The sequence below is a fragment of the Aquila chrysaetos genome, chromosome 9, assembly GCF_900496995.4.
Source record: "Aquila chrysaetos chrysaetos chromosome 9, bAquChr1.4, whole genome shotgun sequence".
NCBI lineage: Eukaryota > Metazoa > Chordata > Aves > Accipitriformes > Accipitridae > Aquila > Aquila chrysaetos.
This window is the reverse complement of record NC_044012.1, coordinates 34,787,337-34,811,989: the sequence shown is the minus strand read 5'-3', so window position 1 is coordinate 34,811,989 and position 24,653 is coordinate 34,787,337. Positions and strand designations below refer to the sequence as shown.

Here is a 24,653-nt window from a genome sequence, read left to right as displayed (position 1 = left end):
AACTCAGCACCTATTTTTTTATATTTGTTTCTTGTTTATAATGGAAATATAATCATATATTTCATGATGTGAAAATGAATGTAAAACCAGACTTATTTGTCATTATGAGCATAACTCCTTTGTATTCTGCTTCCTTTATAAACTATTACTGTGCTCTTTTGGCTCCAAACAGAGCTGTGAAGCAGTAGCCAGCAGTAACTTTAGTCTGTCACTTGACCTCATGTCCTCTGCCTCCTAGGTGATTTTCCTAGAACAATTCTTTCAGTTCGTGAGCTGACTTTCATATGTGTATGCTATAACAGTAATCTCTGGAAAGGATCTGTTTGTAAAGGGTCAACTAATCTTGCTGTTTCTGTTACCTGAAGTTTTCCTGAGTGAAAACTCTATAATGAGTATTATCATAAGCATATGGCTCTAAGAGGTCATTTCTCACCTGCATTTATAGTAATCCTATAGATACTAGAGCTGTAGGCTGTGAAACTCCAGTTGACTCCTTGTCATTTATACTCAGATAGCCCATTGGAAAGACTAGAATTTCAGAGGAATGGGAACAGCTCTGTTTTAAAAACTGATTGCAAATCCTGTGCTTGAATACCAAGCCTTGAGCACTTTAGAAACTACCTTGTTCCAGTGTTCCTGCAGCTGTGAGCTTGCATTTTCAACGCCTGTCCCCATAAAACATCCTACTGCCCATTGACACAATCCTCACAGCAAAATGTTACTGTGTGACATTACAGGTGTGAATGTGCTTCACTTCATTTGTTTATAGTTTTAAGAAATAATGCTATCTCTCAAAACCAAACTTTGATCAACTCATGCTGCATAAAGTGACTTCTCAAAACATATCTTCCCCTAACAAAAGGCTTTGTTATTATGAAACAGAGTTCTTTAGCAGTCAGCTTGCGCCTTAATAAGTCATTCAGATAAACAGGTTCCAGTGAAGATTGAATTACGATCCTATTCAGCTGACACAAAGTAACCACTAGTTCTTCTCAGGAAACTCATGAATAAATAAAAAGATCCTGTGCTTCCAGGCCCAAGCCTAACAGAAATGTAAGGATGCATGCTTTTCGGTGTGATTTCCCATGTCCTACACATACAGCCTTGATGTTGCCATCAGAATTAGATTGGTACTGATGAAGACATCAAACATTATGTAAGTAAAGACCTTTAAAAATAGAGGGAAATGTGGGGGTATGAGTGGAAGCATCTATCATTAACTGAACAATCTGTTAGACAATAACCTCTGATATTTAGCTTGTGCATATAGGATGCAACTCATATGCCTCGCCATTTTGTGTGTGGAGGGGCACTATCCGAAGGTATTTTTAGAATTCCATTTTAGTAAAAAATATGAGATTTAAAGTCTTTGGAAGAACTTATTCATGTTTATCATCTACCGAGGCTAATAAATAGGTCAGCTCATCTCTGTTGTTACATTATGGTATTTAGCATGAATTCAGACTCCAGAGAGTGTTGTGCTACATATATGTAACAACAAGAGCGATTTCTCTGAGAAGTTCACAGTTTAGCAGGTGATACGAGATTAATAAGACAGGAAAAGGGAGTGGGAAGAAGTCATGGAACAATGCTGGTGGGGATGAGAGTAGTAACCTTGGTATGTCACCTGGCTGAATATTACTTAGTTTTCATAGGTACTGAAGCAACTGAGAATTTTAAGGAGGATGGTTGGATACCTTTGACAAATGCTCACGGGGAAGCTTTTCTTGGGTGTAAGGAAGAAGCACAGAGATTCTTATGTGAAAATGCGGCTATTGAGGGATGAAAGGTGGAACTCTTGGCTGAACAGAGGTGGGAGCTGATGCCTTGATAGTTTTTAACAGGCTGTAGACAGGACAAGATCTAAGTGCTGTTTACTGGTAGAAGGAAGCTATTGCCTTGTTTTCCCTGCTGACTGCACAGTGTAGTGTGTTGGATACAGAGCATACTACACTGTGTGGGCTGCATTTGAGCGTTTCTGAAATTCTTTCCTACCCTCTCACAGTGTAGCTGAAATGAAGCCCTCCCTGCAAAGATGGGGACTCATCTGAATTTAATTTGCTGAGCTTAATCAGCAAATCTTTCTACTCAGATTTTATATTTTCTAGCTTTTGAAATGCAATCCAAATCAAGTATTATAGAAAGGTGCCTTATTGCTTCACAGCTGTCGTTGCAACACTATTTATTTCTAACACTGTTCTTTCAAGAGCTCTAACCTCTTTGCACACATTTATTTTGACCTGAATATTGCAAAAAGAGGGATATGAAGACAGAGCATGTGGTTCACAGTTGTGAAGACTGTGCAAAAGTGAGGACACAGTGAAAGTTCTTACAGAAATTAACTGCAAAACACCCTCTGTTTTCTGCAGGAGTATGTCTGTGTGGTGGGTTGACCATGGCTAGATGCCAGGTGTCCACCAAAGCTGCTCTGTCACTCCCCTCCTCAGCTGGTCAGGGGAGAGAAAATGTAACGAAAGGCTCATGGGTTGAGATAAGGACAGGGAGAGCTCACTCACCAATTCCCATCACAGGCAAAAGAGACTTGATTTGGGGAAATTAAATTAATTTATTACCAATCAGGTCAGAGTAGGGTAACAAGAAAATAAAAACTAAATCTTAAAACACCTTCCCTCCACCCTTCCCCTTCTTTCCGGGCTTAACTTTACTGCTGATTTTCCCTACCTCCTCCCCACACAGCAGTGCAGGAGGATGGGGAATGGGGGTTGCGGTCAGTTCATCACACGTTGTCTCTGCTGCTCCTTCCTCCTCAGGGAAGGACTCCCCACACTCTTCCCCTGCTCCAGCGTTGGTCCATTCCACGGGCTGCAGTCCTTCAGGCACAGACTGCTCCAGCGCGGGTCCCCCATGGGATCACAAGACCTGCCAGGAAACCTGCTCCAGTGTGGGCTCCTCTCTCCACAGGGCCACAGGTCCTGTCAGGAGCCTGGTCCAGCGCGGGCTTCCCACAGGGTCACAGCCTTCTTTGGGCATCCCCCTGCTCTGGCGTGGGGTCCTCCCTGGGCTGCAGGTGGAGATCTGCTCCACCGTGGACCTCCCTGGGCTGCAGGGGGACAGCCTGCCTCACCATGGTCTTCCCCACGGGCTGCAAGGGAATCTCTGCTCTGGTGCCTGGAGCACCTCCTACCCCTCCTTCTTTATGGACCTTGGGGTCTGCAGGGTTGTTTCTATCACATATTCTCCCTCCTCTCTCCAGCTGCAGTTGCTGTTGTGCAGGTTCTTTTTCCCCTTCTTAACTCTGTTCTCCCAGAGGCACTACCACTGTAACTGATGGGTTTGGCCTTGGCCAGCGGCGGGTCTGTCTTGGAGCCGGCTGGCACTGGCTCTTTCGGACATGGGGGAAGCTTCTAGCAGCTTCTCACAGAAGCCACCCCAGTAGCCTCCCCACTACCAAAACCTTGCCATGCAAACCCAATACAGTCTGGTACTGGTTTCAGCTTATGGAATCTTCCAACTAGAAAAATACTAGAGGAAGATAAAATTACTTCCTATCAGATATGCCATGGTAAAATGTGTTAAAAAGATAGTTATGGAAAGGTCAACAAGGGTGCTGAGGACGTCAGACTGGTAAATCTTTTCATTTGTTGGCAGAAAAGAATCTAGTGGATTAGAGAAATTGATCTCCGTGAAACACATGATTTGAATAGATGACTCCAGAGGTAGTTAGAAAGTTTTCTGTTGAGAGTAATGTTTATATGAGGAAATGAATAATCATAAACACAATACTCTGTATTATTAAATACTTATGGGTGTGCTGTAGCTATACTATTTATTTATTTATTTAAGTTTTTTCTGCTGTAGTCCTGCCTAGAAATCTCATTCAAAAGTCAGGTACTCACTGAACAAATTAGAGTCCTGGTTTAGTGACAAGATACAATACCAAAGTGCAGATGAGCAAATGAGCATCTCAGTATACTTTATCTTTTGTATTCAGTCTTAAAAGTGAGAAATTCTGGGAAAAAAGTTATCTTTACACTTGTATTTCTTCCATTCTTTTAATTAATGCACCTAATACTGTTGAATACTCAGCCTTTCCAATGTATGTATGTGACAAGTAATGTTTTGTACGTGTTTTAATTCAAGGGATGGCTTGTGAATAGGCATATCAATCTATTGGCCCCATGCACTGCTGAAATGCTTGATGTTGTGCATCTTTTGGAAGTTTTGAATTGCAATTTTTGAGAGAATTTAACCATGCCAGTAGAAGTATCTTCCTTGCACATATTTGCATGCTGTCCTTCCAGTCAATTCATTCATTTGAATTGCAGCCTGGTAAATTAAGTCTTAAAAATCATAGGTTTTTCTGACAGACCTACATCTGATCCTTATGTAGTGGAAACAACCACCAATTCATTACTGTCCATGAAGTGGACAGTCACATAGGTATCTTTACATGTAATCGTCTTAGTGATTTGCTAAGCTTCTTCTGGGAATAGGAAGAACAAGTTAATTGCATTTCATGCTCGACTTTATATGAAACTTTGATTCATTTAAAACCGTCACAATGCTGATGCTATGCTACATTATTTTTTAAATCCTTTTTTTTTATTTTATAAAAAACTTTTCCACCATTTTTCATGGTTCCTGAGGAAGCAGCTTAAAATGTATACGATTCTTACTTGCTATAGGTGGTATTAAAATTGATTGACTTATGGTGTAAGGAAGGGAAGCTAATTTTGCCTGAGGGGAGAACTGCTTTATTGGATCTTTTCTTGGGTTACAAAGCTAAACTATAAACAATTAGGATCTTACCCAAAGATCAGTAGGAGTTTTTCCATTGGTTTCAGTGACCTTGGGTTGTGCCTATCTTAACAATTTATGGTCTCTATTGAGTCATTTTGCAAATGGTTGATTGTTGGCCAGAACAGAAAACGATAAACAAAGGATTAAGTAGTTTTGAACTATTCCAAATTCAGGATCTTTTAAGGTTCCTCAGAAACATGTGCATTTCAGATTATATTTACATGAAAAGGTAGTATATTTGAGGTTGCTCCCAAACCTTCTTTAAAAAGGAATTTGAGAATGTTGACGTCGCTGACTCCATCCAAAAAAATTCGAAATATCAAACCTAATGATGCCTCTTAAGCTAGGGAACACTGTGAGTTGTGTGGGCGAGCTGGCAAAAAAAACCCCAGGATTTCTAACGGTACTTTGTATAAGCTTTGCTGGAACTTTGTTGTTAATATAAAGTTATATTCTGACAAACTTGCAGGCTCTGATAAATATTAGTCAGAATTTTTCTGCTTAGTTCTGTGTCCCTACATTTTATAGAGAAAATATTGAAACTGAATTTTTTCATTTACCCTCTGAAATTAATTTCCTGCAAGGGACCAATGACCACACTATTGAAGTCTTATTTTGGAAGTTTATGTTGGACTTCAGTCTTGTTGCCTGCCCTCACAAAATGTTTATTCAGCAAGGCTGAATTTATTAGTTTAGATTGGTTTCTATTGTATGTAATGTTTAATTAAGCATCACTTTGAAGAAGCTTTTGGGGGCATATGCGATGAAAAACATTTTAATGAAACATGATGTGTTGTAGGAAGAGCAAGTGCTAGTCAGCTAGTACAAATGCAGTTTTAAGAAATTGGTCACTGAACTTGTTTTGGTTTTTTCTACACAGTTTGGAAATGATCCATCATGTCTGCAGCCTGCAACATCACAGAAAATATTTGATCAGACCCAGTTTTTAGAAGAGACCCAGATTTCTAAGTCTCATGTCACCACCTTAAATCAAGAGCATCATCACTGGCAGTTTTTAGTAAGTCCTGTCTTTGTTTTTACAATTTTATGGCAACTGATGAATTTAAAGATAAGTCTGGTTTTGCAGTCCGTACTGCTTCTGTTGGTTGGTTTGTTGGTTGGGTGTTTTTGTTTGCATGTGCGCTAACATCAGTGGGTTGGGGGTTTCTGAGGGGGCGTGTTTGGGAGAAGGAGGGTTTAGCTCCACAATCTATAGCAAATAGATTTTGTATTGATTTCTTAGAATCTTGTAGGACGGTAGTAGTACTTAAATAATGCACATGTGTACTTGGGACATAACTTAAGCATGAAATGAGAGTTTAATAACCAAAAATGTGATATAAATAGCAATTCCAATGCTTTGTTCTGGATGCATGAATACAAAAGTGCAGGATCCAGTGCCTAATGGTTATGATCAGCACGTTCTAATCTGTTTTGGTTGGATTTCTATGTGTTTGCACATGTCCTGAGTTTAGGGCACCTTTTGCTTTCAGAGAAGAATCTTTTAGAAGGTTCCTTTGAATACAAAAGCTATAGGATAATGTTAGTGTACCTGAAGACAACTTTCAGAGAGGTATATGTGTGCCAGTGAGGTGCCTTGAATTTTTCCTTTTAGATAAAATACTTTCACTTAAGTACAAAGACATTTGAATACATAAGTGGACAAATTTCTGTTTCTTTTTAAAATCAGAGTTGCAGATGGAACACTACATTTTGTTTCGTATAACTAATAGCTGTTTTATTTGCTTGTGCTTTCATTACACCAAGGAATTTACTACTTCTTGGACTGTGAAATTATAATGGGTGTGATTTAATTTCTTTTCTTTTTTCTCTTTTTTTTTAACTTGGTAATACAAACAAAAATATTGTGAAGAAGGAAGGCAAGCTTTTAGAAGTTTCCAGAGAAACTAGATTAAACTAGTTGTCTTGAGTTGAATTTTCAGTAATAAATGCATTTCGGTGAGTAGAGGAGGAGATGTAGTGTGTACAGAGTTATCCTCTGAAAACTTGCCAGTTGCCCAAGATAGCTAAGCCATAATTTCACCATTGTCCTTTTTATGGAAGTACCTGCTTAATCAAACTACTTCTCCCTCTGCCCACTCCAGCATTGTTTTTAGCACAGATCAGTTCCTCGTGCAGTTCCTTCTACAGCTGCAGAAGCCATTGTAATACACATTTGGAAAGTATAGCATGCCTATGGGGAGTGAGTGATGGGCAGGTGACTGGTCTCGTGCTACTGCCAGCAGAAACAAATCCTAGCACTTAAAAGTGCATAATAATACTGGGACATGAGAATCCTTGTATGAACTTCTAGAAATTCAGAAACTGTCTATATTTTATCTATCATTTCAGAAACATTGAAAAAACCACAACTGACTGACTTGATTCCATAATGAGAGTGAAGCAAATAATATTGATAAGTTTGGAACTCTACATTGCCTTTATTCATTGTTTATTATTTAGTCCTAGTAGAATGAGAACAGTTGCTTCTGAATGGAAAGAAATGTCGAAACTTTGTGTCTGTCATTTGTTAGCAGTGGGTTTTTTGCTAATAGCTGAAGCAAATTGTGTTAAAACTTGTTCTTTCTTTATCAAGAGTAAAGCATCCGAAATTGTGTTTAGACATACTATTTCAAGATGAAGTAGCGTAAGCCATTTCTGTTGTTTGAGTTTAGATTTACCTGAAACAGAGTAAACTACAAGTTCCAGAGCTTCCATTTAGATACAAAATTCAGGGCTTTGTTTCTCAACCTAATGCTGTTTTACAGAGAAATATTCTTTTCAAACGAGATAGAATAACATTACTCTCCAGGGCTAAATAATTATACTTTTTGAAATTTATTTAACGAAGGAAAATCTCAAAGTTGAAATGTGCTCCCTAGATCTCTTTATGTCCCAACATTGGCAGCCATTGCTCTGAATTCTCCTTGCCAAAGATACAGATGATTTTATTAGTCTTGAGTTACTCTTTATGTTAGCAAATATGTTTACTATGGTGATACTTATGTGAGCGATGTGTAAATAATGATCGGCTTGGACATGCTCTGCACAAAAACAGAGGGCCATGTGTTCAGGGTTGATATACTGAATTTATTACTCTTCAGAAAACATGTTTCCTAATAGGTGACTATAGAGAAGATGGAGCCAAACTCTTTATGGAGATGCACAGTAAAAGAACAAGAGGCAATAAACACAGGCTCTAACAAGGGTAATTCTTGTCAGATCTAAGGAAAAAAAAATCTTTAAAATTAGGGTGGTCATGTTGCAGAGATGTTGCAGAATCTCCTTCCTCAGAGAGATGAAAACCTCAACTGGTGAAAACCCTGAGCAAACTGATCCAGCTCTGCAGTTGGCCCTGCTTTGAGCAGGAAGTTAGACTAGGTGACCTCCAGAGTCCTCCAACCTAAATTATTGTATGATTATATAAATATGAATGCTCACTTACATGCAATTCATTATTGCATAATTTAAGTTATACCTGTGTTTAATCAAGACCCGATCCTGTAACTAGACCTGCATGTATGAATATTTGCTAATACTGCATACTCTCCCATTTTAAAAATGAGCTATTGTGTCAGCCTAAAAGCATGTATGTCCATATCTGTGTGAAGAATATATGCATACTGTAAGTCCTTTAGACCTTTCAGGACTGGCAGGTACTATGAAAAATAAGATACTGTGATTTATTTTCCAATGATAGTGAGTTCTGAGAAGCATATATGTTGGTCAGTTACTTGATCCACATCTCTTGGTGACTGAGTTATAAGATGTAGTTCATATATCACCTTTGATCTTCAAAGCACATTGAAACCAATAAATAACAGAATAGTTTAAAGAAAATTCATAAAAAGACACCATTTTTCAACCTAATGTTCTCACTATTCTTACACTGTACCTCACTGAACTGAAAGTAAGGGCTTAAAGCTTTGCTTTAAGAGCCTGATATTTGAAGCTTGAGGTTCTAAATTTGGTGCTGGATTTATTCATTTGAAGGATATGAGTTTGATTGCATCAGAAGTAATTATATTTAATATGACAAGAGAAAACTGCATAAATGTGATATTTTGAACGGCTGTTAATGCCTTCTTTGCATCTCTGCTTCTGAAAAGAATAATTACATAGCTGTGATGTGAACTGAATGTTAAGGTCTGGTGAAAGACATTTCTGGTAAAAAAAGTGAAGTCAATCTTCTAACGTTGTGTGTAGAAGTTCCCTTAACAGAGGGCACTTGAGAAATTAAGTAGCTGTTTGCAGACCCAGACCCAGTACGCTTACAAAAGACGAACTTGAGGCAAAAATGGGATGCCATTGAAATTAGTGGCAATTTTGCTGTTAATTTCATTCACACAAATAATTCATGCTTTCAAGAAGCATAAAGTTGTGTTGTAAAACAAAAAGCAGTGGTTTGGATTAGGGTCTTGATAATAGAATAAAGAAATGATTATTTACAGCAGCTTATTTCAGTCCAGTGCAGACTCTATCTTTGAATCCATTCAGAGTCTATTCTCACTGCTTGGTTTGTCAGTATTTAAGGGGAACACAAGCAATCTAAATGGTTCCTGGGCAGTAGCAGCCTTCTGGATGAAGGGTAAACTTTGGACACCCAAACCAGCCTCTATTTAAAACACTATTGTTTACATAGTATTGTAGTACAGATAGTACAGATAGAGCTAGATACTCTGATGCCAGGATTAAAATTTTCTAACAAAATATTAAATAATGTTTCTTTCATACTATAGTTACAGTACTTTGGGGCTAAATTTTGACTTGCTGTTCATGCTTATTTAATTTTTAATGAATTGCCTCATCTATATCAGTAACAATAACTTTTAATCATTGACACTGAAGATCAGAAGAAATAAGTGCAATTTTTCATACTGCATGTTTCAGCAGTGGTTTCACTGCAAGAGGAAAATCCTGTATTTTAGTAAACAGAGACCAAATTTTTTATCTACAGACAAATGTTCCCTTCGCCTTCTGTCATTAGCTTTCTATGTACATAAATATAACAGACTTCCACCAGTTACCTGTTAGTTACCAGGCAACAGCAGCATTTGACACTGCCTGCAGCTGCAGTGAATGACGTGCAGCTCCCTGATTGTAAATTAAAGTGCTCTGAATTTTGAACTGAGGTTGATAAAAAGGACATTAGTGTGAGTATAATGCCACTTTCACCGTAGTAGCAACATGTCAGCAGAGTTTCTATAACAACAGCAGTTTGCTGAGATATAGCCCTCTATCACATTTTCATGATGGAAAAATTGCAATTGCTTGAGTCTTTTGCGGTACGTAGTTTTCTCTAAAATACACACTGTACTTCATTTAAGCCTTTTTGCTTCTGTGCGAAGCAGGAACCTGTCATGCTTCCCAAGCATTTGCTTGGGTTCATTGTTTACTGAGGTCAGAGCATTAGATGTTTATAATAATAGGCAAAAACTGGGCTGAAAGAAAAAAAAAAAATTTTTAATTTGTAAATATTTTAAGTGTTGCTTGCTATTCAGAGTTGGTTTTCAGTCTCTTAATGATGGCAGAACAATGAGGCTGGATATTACTATAATAATAAAAAATATTAATGCTTCTGATACAATAGTTAGTGTTTGGCCTAGAGAGCTGGCTCTATGAAAGGAACTTTTTAAGATTACCTGTCTTTCCTGTGCCCTGTACATGTGTAAGATTTTTAGCAATGAAAGCAACAATATCCGTGGCCAGAACCAGTATCTGGATTTTGATAAATGCTGAAGTTATCATAATGTATTTGAATTTTTATCATTTTGGGTCTCTTTCGAGCATTTTTAACCATATGGCAATGAATTCCAATGAGCTATTTTAATAGTTTATTTCCCTTTACCATTCCATCATCGGTTTCCTTCTCCATATCAATGGAATGACTTCTCTAACCTTCCATTTCTAATGATGTTTTCTAAATTAACTATTGCCTGTGAAAATGTAGAATTCTGTTTTTATTTTGTTGATACAGTGCTAGTATAATAAAAGCCTTTCCTATCTGCAGGCTGTGAAGAGAACTCCCATCAAAAATAGATCTTAATATGGTTTTAAAAACCCTTTTTTTCTATTCAGAGTTCAAGCAGGTTGTTGAATTCCTGAATGAGTAAAATCAGTAAAAGGTATTTAAAGGCCCAAACAATGAGACGTGTCCAGTATAAAACTGGATTAAATTAGTAGCCATGAAAGCAGGCTGACCTTTTTTCCTTCTTTCCTAGAACGTGATATTCTTACTCCCTCTGTTTAAAAAGATTGTTGACCCAAATATGTCCTTTAAATAAAAACACTCTTGTAATATAGTTTCCATCTTTTTTCTTTTTGGTGGACTAATCGGAGCCATAATCAGGATAGGTCAGGAGGGGCACCAGCTAGGAGCAGGTACTCTCCAGCACTGTTGCTGTTGCTGCCTGGGATTGAGTGGTTACATGCATGAGGGTGGCTGTTAGGGGAGCTCTGGAGAGATGAGGCATGCTCAGATGTTCAAAAGAGCATAGGTGAGTCAGGCCTTTAGCAGTCTCAGGGCAGTTTTGCCTGTGCTGGATGCAGTGCTGCCTTGTTATGATTCTGGAAAAAATAAGCTATGGATTTTTCAAGTGTTATAGGTCTGTAGTTGTGACTTCTTTCATGAATACATCCATTAAGCCTGCTGGTTTATAAACTTAAATGTGAGGCCTTCTGATAACCTTTATTGTATATGATGTATTCAAACCATGCAGATTGTTATATTAAAAATTAGGCTTTGGGGTTTTGTGACTGCAGATTTAGGAGACATCCCAAAATGATCTCGGTATAACTGAGCAGTGAATCCAGTCTAAACAGACAAGAGTAATGAAACATTCTTAACTCTATTCCTCTATAAGGAACAGAACCAATCAGCTAATTAATATCTAAAGAAGGTCAAAGATAGATTCAGGAACTGAATGGAGATGTTCTCATTCCCAGGTAGTGCTTGCAGGGCATGGTTTTTTCTTTTTGCGTTTCGTACTGTCATTTAAATGCATCCAGCCAACAAACAGCCAGTGACACAAACCTTTAAAGGTGCCACCTCCCCGAAAACAATTATTTTCTGAACCTGGGATATGGTTTGGGATTCTGTTTAAGAGACAATGTATATGCTTTTTTTAAATCTTGATTTTGTGTTTATGGTGTCTATATTTTCATAAATCTCACTACCCAGTGTTCTGATCATTGCTCTCTGAAAGGACGCCATCTGCATAATAGCTGTATATATTATCTTTCTCCTAAATGTACATTGTCACAGTCCCAGTTCCCTTTTAAATTGCCTCAACAAATGTAATACTTGTATCAGACAAGAAAGCTAAAGAATCTTAATGCGTTATCAGTTACAGCAAAACAAAAGGCTTATGGAGAAAAGTGATTTATTACTTCATTTTTCTGAAACACATTATAAGATTAGGTTTTTTTGCTTATTCTTTTTCCTATCCTAATTACATTTGCCTGTTGTTTAATCATCTTTAAGACAAAATAGTATGACTGAGGAGAGAACATAATTTAATTAACTTCTGTCCTAGTGAATCAAACTGCAGAATTTTGCAGTAGCTTCATTTGCAAGGCTTCTTGTCCAGTAAATTGGTTGGAGACAAAGTATTCAGGTGATATTAAAAAAATGTAAGGCTTAAACCCCATACTAAAATCTTCAGGCTCAGCGCTGTTACTACTGAATTCGGAGGTGAATTAGATGATGGCTCTCTGATTTTTGCTTGAGATTTAATTTACAAATAATTTAGGGGACTGATTGACTCTCTTTATAGGATGCATGAGAATTTACGTTTTGCCTTCAAATAGTTGTTACATCAAACCCAGATGATGAAAATGATGGTGTATGTGAAAGCTTTCTCCAGTAGGAACAGCAGTAACACCTCTGTTGGTTATTTTATATTCAGGTCTAGAGCTATCTCGAACTCTGCTGAGGCTTCGAAAAAACTAACCATTTAATACTAATTCTGCTGCTGGGTTTTATGTTATGAAACAACTGTTTCTTCAATTTCTAGTTGTCTTCTAGTTCTCGAACTGAACTAGACTGAGTCCTTTAATGCATTTCTACGAGACTCTTTAGCAGCCTTCATATGGCCAAAGGTTGCAATCACTACTCAAATGACTGACTAGGTGGCAAAAGAATCTCTGTTCTGTTAAAACTGACAACCTAAAGCCATAAGAGTCCGTATTCCATTTCTAAGTATCTGCAAGTCTCTTTGCCAGTGTTGGTGTTCATATTTTTTTTTTCACATAATATAGGCCAAATTCTCATTACCAGTAGTACCACTGAAGTCAGCAAGGCTAGTAATATGAGCAGTGCAGGCAAGATACAGTCTTATCTGTATGAATAATCAAATTGTTCTCTAGCAGCATATAAATGTAGATTAGATCATTATTTGAACAAACTTTTCACTCTGTTTCCTGAAGTACTAGTGATTAGATCTGCAGCAAGAAGGCTGCTCAAAGCTACCAGACTTGCTTTTCACGGGCTAAAAAACACCAGAAGTGTTGGATCAAAAATCTAGTTTATATAAACGCTGTACAAAGTGTACAGCACTTTGTAAAGGCAGCACAGCTGGGAGAAATATTTTAAATTAAATCCCTTTCTGAATATGGATATTAGAGCCTATGATGAGCCCGTGGCTTGGTGGTGTACATCAGAGATATAAGGCATATTGGGGAAAAGTGTATTGAATGTCAAAAGGATATATAAAGCTGTATTTCTGAGCTGTCCTCTTTCATCAAACATAACCAGAAAAACTGAGATGTGTGAACAGGAGCATATTAGTGTATGTTGAAGTTTACAAATTCCTGTCTTAACCTATGCTTAGCACTGATGCGTATTTTATATGCACAGATTCTATATTTGCATCTATGTTTGGGGATCTTAGTACAGATTCCAAATGCAAAAGGCACTTTACTGACAAATGTTGGTTTAAAAGAAAAAAATAAAGTCCTCTTATGAAGAGTTGAAAACTGACAAGGTAAGTCTTGCAGGATGTTTGTGTTTAGATCAAAAGTAACTACATAACTACAAACTACAGTCCCAGAATTTTGAATTCTTATGGTAAATTAACCTGAAGTTAAAACTGAAAGTACTGTAGTCCTCAACATTGTCCTTCAGCAAACATTCCTGCAACTTGGAACATTTGCTTTATATTGGGAAATGGTGCAAGTTACTTTCTCAGCGTGAAGTACTGTGATGAGAATAGAATGAATTTGGGAGTTGGACAAGACCAGTTTACTAAAGGCACAGAAACTTCTGCTTGTCTGTTTAAATGGTTTTGAGACTGCATCTCTGATTTGAAGCAGCAGTTGTGATTCTGCTCTCCAAAGAAGCGTTCCAGTTCTGTTTCCAGTTGATTAAGATTGGGTGTATGAACTGCTGAGTGCCTTCAGACACTTGAAAACATTCATGTGCAGCATGCAAGATTGCTGTTAAATAGTGAGGTGTGTGAAAGTATATGCAATACTTCAGTTATTTACCTCTGTAAATAATTGCCACAAGTGATTCCACTGATGTTGCAGACAGCTCACAATGTACTTCAATAAGCGTAAGATTTTGCAGAACAGGGCTCTTGGATGGTGTGTAAATACATTCTAACAGTACCTATTCTGTGTGAAGACATGCTAACGAGTGTGGAAGTGTGCCCATCAGCCTTACTATTTTCTGTCATGTTGGGAGAGAGGCAACCACCAGCTATGTGCTGGACTGCAGGCTCCATAACATTTGGCAGCATGCTTTTTGTAAATGGCCACCTTTTCTCTCCTTGGGGAATATATACCAGTATTGTACATCATCTGGGGCCTTGGTATGGCTTATTTTATTTTGTCAGAATTTAACTACGTTGGTTAAAACAAACAGTTCTGAAGCAATCATCACTTGGGATTCTCTCTTTTACACTTTCCTTATGCACACAGCTGTCTATAAGGTACCTGCATTGCTCTTGAAGAAACCTTGACAGGTGGTTTTCTGTATTTGGGGGAAAGTTGCAATGTAAGTGCCTTACTTCTCAAATCTAATGACAGTGAGATCTCGTTTTTGGATTTCACTGCGTGTTCCTCCAAAGTGGCTGCACTGGCTGATTTTTTTCCTTCTTAGAAAAGCAATAGTTTCAGACACATTCAAACCGTTAGTTCACCATTACCTGAGAGGCAGTGGGTGAACAAGGGAAATGAGTCGTGCTCAGCATAGCAAAGAGATAATGAGCTATATAAATAATTAGCAACAGATTTTAAAAATATGCTTATATAGAGCCAAAAGTATCTTGGCTTGAGTGCATGGTCTCAAAGACGTAATTGAGACTATTCATTTCAGCAAGGCAAATATGATTTAACTCTTTCTCTGTGTGGGTTTTTAGAATTCATAAAATGTGAAATGTAGTCATAAAGGAATAGAATATGATTCACAGCAAAGCACACTGCATTAAGACCACTCGTGAACATATTTTCAAACTTCCTGATTCCTTCTTTAGCAGTAGATGGTATGTCTTGTGTAGCTGCCATGAAGATTTGCAGATCATTGCTAACAGTTGAAATTCCAGAAACAAAATGGCGTAGGCATCTTCACCTGGAGAAAAAATGAATGTAAACACTTGAAATATACTCTAACAGCTATATCATTTCAGTTAACAGAAAATAAAATGCAATTCTAGGCACAACCAATGCTTCCAAAGAAGACTAGTGGATTCATTTCAATGGGATTTGATCTTTTACAAAAATCCAAGGCTAATGTTATTTATGAACTTTTATTGCGATAAGAAAACAGCTATATAACTGGATATCTATTAAGGGGATGACCCATTATCTCTTTACTAATAGTTCCCTAGTTCCCTGTGGGCAGGCAGGATTTTACTGGAATATGGCAGAAGGGTGTCTAAGGAAGCTGTAAGACTCACAGCTATCATTGCACAATGAAACACTCCTGTTTCTGGCCACATCGCTCTGTTCTGTTCATGTAGCCATATGACTAAGCCATGTAGCTCTGTTTTAAGTATTCTGGCTGAGCTACTTTTTGTATTTTAAAATCCTGTGGGTTTATTTGTTTGTTTATTTCTATGCTACCATATTCTCCCCTAATGGCTGATGTATTTGTGTGTCATTAAAAAAGGGTCTCTGTTCTTTACATTTCTAGTTCAGTTTTATACATTAGGAGTTAACAGGTGGTTTGGACAAGCATCTAGGCCTTGTCTTTCAGATGTGACGCTTGCTGCTATACACTGTATGGTAGATAAGTAAAATCTAAAATAATATTTTCCAATATTTTGGCCACATTGCTAATACAGTATTTATTAATTTTCATAAATAATAGTGACAAAATTGAAAATTACATACATCTATCTTGAGCAGGTTTGTCCTTATCATAGCAACCCACTGAAGAAAATATCTGTTATTCCTGAGGGGACACCCAGTAGATGAGAACCACTTGCTTTCAGAAAAGTAGTGCTGAAGCCAAGTAAGACCCAGTAATGTTACCTCAATGCTTTATTAGATAAAATTCATGTAGTCTTTTAACTACGCACTGAAGATGCGTGTGCTGGCCTAAGAGTGATGTGTGCTGCTGGATTTAAATGTGTGCTATGAAGCAGCTCATGGGCAGAAGTCCAGTCCCAGAAACGCATTGCTTTCTTTGATTACTTTCTCTGCTAGTAAAAATAAGAAGCAAGGCCAAGGATATGAGCAGGCAGAGTCAGACTGTGACTTAGAGATGTGATATGCGTGTTGGTTTTTTTTCTTTTTCTCTTACGGATTTAAATGGAGATGTACTGGAAGGAAGCTGGCCCAGCTACGGCCCTGACAGTGCCTTGTTTTCTTTGTGGATTAACAGGGAACTCCAATCTGCAAGGCCGTCAATCTGGCCCCTTTCATCAGCACTGAATCACTTTAAAAAGAAAAACAGTGCATGTGATTATCAAAAGCATTTCCATTTATAACACACTGTGGCAATTCAGCTCAGACACCAGAAAATGAGAACATTATATATTAAAAGGATGCTGAATGTGGAAATTCATGAAATATATAAATGTGGCAATAAAATATACATATGGCTGTCACTTCATGGAGTTGTGAATATCTATTGATGCTTTAAATGATGGTGTTCCCTTTACTTAGCCTGTCTGTGATATTGTACATATCAGCAAAGACATTAGAGACTGGAGTCCAAAGAAACAGTGATTAGCATATTTTAAAGTTTCCTGCACTGACTGCTTAAATACATTTGCATTAATAGAAAGATGAGACTCTTCATGATGTTCTCTGCGTGACAAAGGCTAAAAATAGTTTTATTAGAACTTTGGCTCCAGTTCTACTAAATTTTAACAGTTTGGGGGGAAAGGAAAACACTTTTGAAAGGTTATAATTAATGAGTTATGTGTTGTTGGGTTTTTTTAAAGTATACCAAAATAACATGAAGAAATTGGGACAAGCATGCTATTTTGTGCCTTTGGCATTTTGATGGTTTGCAGCCTAGCTTCCCACTTGAGATGGGGGTGGGCTTTGCTGTTGCCTGCTCTTAGCAGCTAGCCCTCTGCAGCTGTTTAGAAAGGAATTCAGCGTGTAAATTTGAAGATGATTGCACAGAAGGAAAATTCTGTTCTGAATTTACAAAGCAAAGCATTATGCCTACCACTGTCTCATGTCAAAAGGAAATCCAGCATGGTGTAGTTTTATTTGAGAGAGCATAAATTGTGTTTAAATAGTTGACAGTTTAAAAATTTAGATCAAGGTCCAGAAAAAATTCAAGGTTTGAAAACATCTAGTTTCCTGTTGTGATGGGATGAAAAAAATCACCTGTGGCAAAACAGTATGCATGTAATGCTAGGTATACTATTGTGGAGAGAAGACAAACACACCAGGCTGCTGATGTGTAAGTGAAGAAACCAGCATTAGATCACGCACTGAAGTTGTGATGTGTGGAGTGAATTTTTAGGCCTGCTAGTTCCATTAAGCGCTGTCTGGGATGAGAAAGGGGAGTTTGGAATGTAGGAGCTACTGTTTTCAATTCAATGCTGTAATCGTAAATGGTATTGTAATGGGCAGGGAGGTGATTATTAGAACAACTGTAACAACTGGAACCCACTAGTATTATCATTGCCTTCATTGCTGTATGCTCAAAGATCTCTACATGTGCTCTGGTAATTTGCGGTTTCTGGATAAGCATAACCATCCTACCACATACACTGTGTTGACAGAGGAAAGATATAATGCTGTAAAAGAGATTTTTGCATATTTTTTATGAATGAGCATTTTGCTTTTCTGATGAAGTATATACTTATTTGTTAAGATGCTGAAGAGTTTAACAACTCGGCTATCTTTGGAGGCAAGCCCATGCACAAAGTTCCAAGAATAAATGCCATAATATTTCATAACATATTCTTGCAATACATGACCTATAGAATTTAAAAGAGAATGTGCAGGAGGCCTCTGGAACTAGAGTAAAAAAGTAGAGTTTTCTTGCTTCTGAAGAAGTTTTCATGGTATGAGAAACGTGTCATTGCAGACAACTAAACAAAGCAGTGTTGTAGAATATATGGGAACAATGCATTTGTTAAGAAAATGATGTATCGGAAGTCCAGTTATCTATACAGATGTTAAGGAAATTATTATTAGTTGGTAACTCAGTTGAGTGGATGTGAGCTTAAATGATTAAAGCTCAGTCTTACACATAAAACCTAATTAGCCTTTTTAATTAAGGTACAGTCACTTACCGTAATTTTCTCATAACTTTCTCCACGTGGAATGGATGTGGTCAAATGCTTAATGAGACGTTTCTGGATGTCTGACTCCATGTTGCATTACTCTCAACATGCTCATTAAAGGATTTACTGTCAATTTATATATTGTAGGTAAACTCAACTGAGAAATACTACGGGAGGGACTTATTAGGAATGACAAGCTATGATTTAAGACTTTGGCTTTTTTTTCTTTATGGAGATGAATTCTTCATATCTTCAGCTTACCTCCTGTATTTAAACAATTACATTATACAAGTGATCACTAGTCAAACATCCATCCACAGTATTACGTTTAACATGTAGTTCAACATGTCTGTGTGTTTTGGGTTTTTTTGCAGGGTTCATAGCTAATTTTCTCTCAACTGTGATTTTCAAAGTCTTAATGTCTTATTTCTATCTTCAGCTGTGCTCCTATAGAAGGAACTTTGTAATCATACTGCCCACTGTAGGGAGAATTCTGAATAGAGCTAAAAGAAGCATTTGTGTGTTAAAACCTTTCGTCTTTTTTTATTAACAGTTTTCTATATTTGCATAATGATTTGAAAAGATAAGAGGGAAAGTGTTAGTCACGTGCTGGCCTGTATTTAAATGCTAATCTTGGTATTCCTGCAAGTACAGTTTCTTTGGGAGATTTAGCTGGAAGAAGAGGAAAGAGTCAAGTGTATGCACTGAACTTCAAACCCGTGAGCTATAACTTTGTAATGTGAGTAGTAAGCTTGCTAGAGGCAGTTCCTGATTATATGAGCAAGATCTTGGATTTGCTGGATGATTATTACGTTATGGAACTCTGAAACCTGTCTTTAGATGCAGCAGGCTCTGGGGCAATATTAGGCTCCAGAGCTCCCTACCAATTTCATAGCAAACTTGATTAAGCCATTAAATTGCAGATCATTGCTGACAGTAAATTAATTCCTAATCTGAGTCCTATTCTGCACTACATTGGGAGACTTTTGCCAGGAGGCCAGTGGCTTGAAAATGGGTAATTAAATTCTGCTGTAAATACATTTTTATCTACCCTTCTGCTTGCAGGAGCTGGCAAACAAGCGAGAGCCATTAATTAATACCTGTAATTTGGTTTAGTGGAATAAGCCCTGCTCCTGTCAGATTCTGAAATGTAAACCAAGGCTGTGAAGTGAGGAATAAGTAAAAGATAAAGAAAGTTGACAAAAATGTATTCATAAGAGAATCTGTTCTTATTTCTCTCTGTAAAAAATGTTGGCTAGTTTGCAAATTTGGCAATACTTTGGTCTGAAGTCAATGTAGAAAACAATAGTTAAAAGCCCCCTAAATATAGGAAAAGTAACAATAGTGGCAAGATGTATTCTGGGCATTTCTCGATTGTATAATTAATCCCTTATGACCCAACTTTACAACAGCAGGAGGTAATTTTAGCAGGTTAATCATCTCTGGTGCGCATAGAGTTGTGCATTGTTGTCACACAAGGTTTTTTTTATTGTTTGGATTTGAACCAAGAAATATTGTTTGCGGGTTTTATTCAGAAGTATCAGAAGGAAAGTAGAACCTTGTTTGCTAGCACCCTATTAACTCTGTTCTCTTTCCATTCCTCTGAAACAAACTCGGTTTTCCTACTTTTCTTGCATAGTGTTCCATTTCCTTAAAGTCCTGAAAGTTGGACAATTATGGGACTCACTCCTTTATTAAGGAAAGATGCCTCCTAATTCTTGTTAAAGAGAGAAGCAAGCTTCTCCACATTATTTGCCTGTGACAAATAGTTTCTAATGTCTTAAGAGTTCAGGGGTGCTTTCAGCTCTCCAGACTGGTTTAAATCTTTCATAGGGAGTCTGACTTTAATTCACGTACTCCTAAGATTCCTATCAGAGGACTGAGGTTCATCCAGGGCTCAAACGGAAAGTGATATAGCAAGAGGGAGGTCAAAACTGTGACACATCCTTTTGAAAGGACGGTATGAGTGACCAGGGGGAAAGATGCCTAGAGAAAGGATTGAGCATGAGCAGTTGGGTATGTCCATATCCGAATAGTGCAGGGAACTATCATTGCTTTCTAGTACTCTCCTTAAAATTTTTTCAACTATTTTGTAATTGTGTGAATAATTTTCTAGAAAAGAAGGAACAATAAGCCTCTGGGGATGTTTTAGCAGCATTACAGGCTGTCTGTCTTTAGCTATGAGTCAATCTGAATTATATTCAAGGTATCTCTTGGCAACCTAATGACATTAACCTTAGCAGCGTTGTAGCTCATTTACTCTTTTGTGGTTAATATTGCAGACAGAGCTGAGTTTTTGAAAACAGATGTTTGGAAACTTCAGAAGGTAAAAGATTGGCAGCAAACATGTCTATAAACTTTATCTGAAATGAGCAGGTCATATAAAGCAGAAGATATCTAATAGTGACACCACCAGGAAAATTTCAGTTTTCTGGCAAAGATCATAAGAGAAAGAACCGTAGTTCAATGAAAAATAACATTGCTATACTTAACCCACCTCTGCTTTGTAAGGTTAATAAACCCAGAACAAGGGTAGAATTAATTTGAAGATCTAGCATATAAACTTGGGTAAGTTGTTAAAATGTAAGTTGGGAAAAAGTCCTAAGAGAGAGACACAGAGAGACAAGGAGAGAACATAGGTGCAGCTTATCTGTTTTGGGCAATAAATGTATTTAATGATTTCCAGTGCCAATTAAAATTATAGAATTGCAAGGTATTTGACATTTGAGGGGGTAATTAAAAAAAAAAAGGGCAAACTAGTTGTTTGGAGAGAAATGCTTTTAAATGGACAAGGTTATTGTTAGCTGACTTTGTACACAAATATAATAATTTATTTCATGTGAGGTTTTTTTTTGTAATGAGTGCTTTCCATTAGAACTATGAAATATGTAGTGAGCAAGCCTGTTATACCATGATCTCTAGTAGCTTCACCACTCTCCTAGCTGAAAAAATTCCACAGATTAAAGATACGGTAAGATAGGCTTTTTAGGCATCTGTGCAATCATTTTTCTTCACGCCTGTGGAGCCAAAAGCCTTCTGAGCTTAATCTCTTTTTTACCTTCTGAACAGCATGATCATGACATTTCATTAAGGATACATGCATGAAACATATATATATATATATATACACATATATATATACACACATGGGTTTATGTTTACATATTTGAGAGAGAGAGAATTTTATACATATTTGTATAGCTATTATATCTATAAATACACATGCATGTAATATTGTGTATGTGTAAAATCCACAGTCTGAGATTTGTTGCTTTGTTTTCCAGTGTTATTAAAAATTTAAACATGTCTCCAGCTGAGACACTTTGTCATTTTGAGAGCAATGTAAATGTTAATAATTAAAAACAATTTAAAAATGTGTTAAAAGTCATGTAATTTTTATAGGCTGGCTGACTGAATAATGAATGCCTCCTAGATTTTCTAGAGTGTCAAAGCATTATTAAACAAAGCCTTCTCCCATCCTAGAAGTCCTGTAGAAATGAAATAACCTATTTTGTCAATTTGGGAATCCAGCTGAGGTTTTGGAGTGAAATTATAAATTATGATCTCTGATGAGTCCCATAACGAGCATACTGTGGACTACTCTGAAGGAGCTCTTTTTTTCCATTAATCCAGATGTACAGGATTCCAAGCAACAGGTCAAATAAAAGGAATACATGTAAAAAAAGTCCTGACTATGTTAGATTTTATGTATTCTGTAGTGACCGTAAAGCCTACGCTGTAACCACATTTTACAGGGCTCAGTGCTCAGAAGTAAATACTACATTTCTAGCAAAGAGGAAATTTTGATCTCTCGTTCTGAAAGAATGATGAAAGAGCTAAGAAAACAAAATGCCTCCTCCCTTTTTCTAAAAATAAATGAATAAGTAAATAAAAAAAGCCATCGCTGCATGACTGGATCAAGAGAATTTTATACAAGAACAACAGAATTATTCCATGGGTCGAGATGATTGTAGCAGACAGCAGTCCAGCCAGAAGTTTAAAGTCAGTATTTTTTGACTGCACTGGTGTTTTATATGGCTAAGCCTTTTGGCATATAGTTTAAGCATAGGCCTTGTGTGAGCCTTAGATAGGTAATCTTTTTACATTTCCTTGAAATCACTGTATGAAGGGTACAATATAGGATATAAGTGCTTCTTACTGCTTGTCTGTTACATCCCTGTCTGGCACCACTGTCTCTTACAATGAATCTCTGCCCAAGAAACACTGAGTTAAGCCATGTTCCAAAGAGAAACTCTTAGCTATCACAACGGGTTCTTCCCAAAAACCTTTCTGTCTCACAGTGCTGCATATCTACTACAGTTGCTTGGTTCAAAGACCTGAACAGGACAGCAGGCAACAATACCACCCATACTAAGGCTAGCACTTCAATCCTGGATTTCCTACAGTGTAAAGGTTCTCCAAGCACTTTGACATCAGTTCCAGAATCAACATGCAAACTGCCACTGCACTGGTTCCAAAGTCTTATAAAAACGTGAATTTTACTTTATTTACAACTGCAGATATTTTCTAAAATTTCAGATTATTGAAGCAGTTTTTGAGTAAGCATTAGACAACTTCTCTAGGACAGAAGTAAATTGGGATTCTCTGATAAGGGAGAACAGATGACCTGATGTGTGGCTTATGCATTTCTGTTGTATGTGAGTTCATACAGCTCTGTGGAAGAGTCGTCTTCAGATTAGGTTTGTAAGCAGGAATGTTGTCACAAGTGTCAGTGGCAAAGCACTGACTTTTTAATAATTTCCAGAAAGTGATGTTAAATGGCAGCACTGATCAGTAAGAGTAGTTTCACTGAGCATACAGATGGATGATTTACCACGTTGCTGGTTTACATGGTCACTGTCTTATGAAGTATCACTGGAGTTGGATTGTTCCAGGCTGTAATTGCTTCTGTTATTCCAAATGAATAAGAAAAATCGCTTGGTAGTCATCAGTTGTGGAAGGCAATTGGGAAAGAAAGAGCGTTTCCTCTGATTTTCTGAACAGAATTGTTTAAAAGAGTTCTGTGGCCCATTCTCCTTCACTGCTCCTACAGAGTCCTTTGTGTTGGAGGTTATACACTGGGGAAAGGCCTTTGGGCTCATACCTTTCTGTACAGTTTCTTTGTAATGGTGGGAGAGGACTCAAAGATCTCTAGTGGTCTGGGCAGTATTTTGAAAAAACAGAGTTAATATAAAGGAACAAGTTGATTCCTTCTGAATTATTTCAGGCCTCTGAACCAGCTACGTATTTATTCTATTGAAACCTCAGCTCATTCATTCAGTAGGATAGTTTATATTTTGCAATGCAGCTAAGCATTACCTTGAAAGAAAAAAACATTGTCTTAGCTCTTCACTTACCAAAGGGAAATGATGGAAATTAGTTCAGAAATCTGCCTGGATTTCTTCATGTCCTTGCAATGTCTGCATGCCATGTAAATTCTGTCTGCTTTTATGTCTGCAATGAAACCATTGCCAGCCTCAGAGCTGGGGACTTGTAGATCATGATTTAGAGAACAGAAAAATTTGGTGAATCAGATGTTTGACTTCGCTAGTTGTTTTCTGGGAACTGCAATTTATGTGTTTCTCCTTGGCAGATAAATGAGGGAAAAAAACTGCTTTTGCAAAACATCACCAATACAGAAAATTACTATGAGTTTTCCCCACCCTACTCCCCTTTGCTGCTGTATCAGTGCGGTTTTTTTATTTGTTTTGTGGGCTTTTTTTAACTTCAATTTTGGAATTTAATTTCAGTTCTGTTTCTTGGATTCTAGCCTTGTGAGTGCATCTTCTTGTCACATGAACCGAATTAGATTGACAGATGAGCTGGGACATACCCTTTACAAGATCTCAACTATTCAGATTCTGGAAATAATTTTCCTGAAATAGGACTGTGTCCTTATCTATAAAATGAATAAGACTGCAGTCCTCCCATGTAAGAGCATTTTTAGCACATTACCATATAATTAAGTTTAAAACCAAGACAACCCCTCAAGTGCGATTGGGAAATCTCTGCCTCTGGGAAAAAGTAGCACCATATTTAGTAAGCTAAAAAGAATATTCAGGAAGGCACTGTAAAAATTTAAAGCCAGGTTTAAGTAGCTGAACACCATGGGATGTTAGCTTGGTGTGGTATTTTATCTAATATTATAGGCAGTGAAGCCTTTTTTCTTCAGTGTTGATGTTAACCATTTGAAAC

The 24,653-nt window shown here is 37.4% G+C and overlaps 1 protein-coding gene across 15 annotated transcripts in view; it reads left to right on the top strand.

The window, feature by feature from the left end:
• RIMBP2 (RIMS binding protein 2) overlaps nt 1-24,653 on the top strand; it is a 174,872-nt gene that overhangs the window by 53,539 nt on the left and 96,680 nt on the right. For all 15 annotated transcript variants that reach the window (XM_041126388.1, XM_030025549.1, XM_041126390.1 and 12 more), the window contains one exon: nt 5,642-5,779. In XM_041126388.1, coding sequence (XP_040982322.1) covers nt 5,642-5,779 — 138 coding nt within the window. Of the gene's footprint in view, nt 1-5,641; nt 5,780-24,653 lie in introns of those variants that run through there.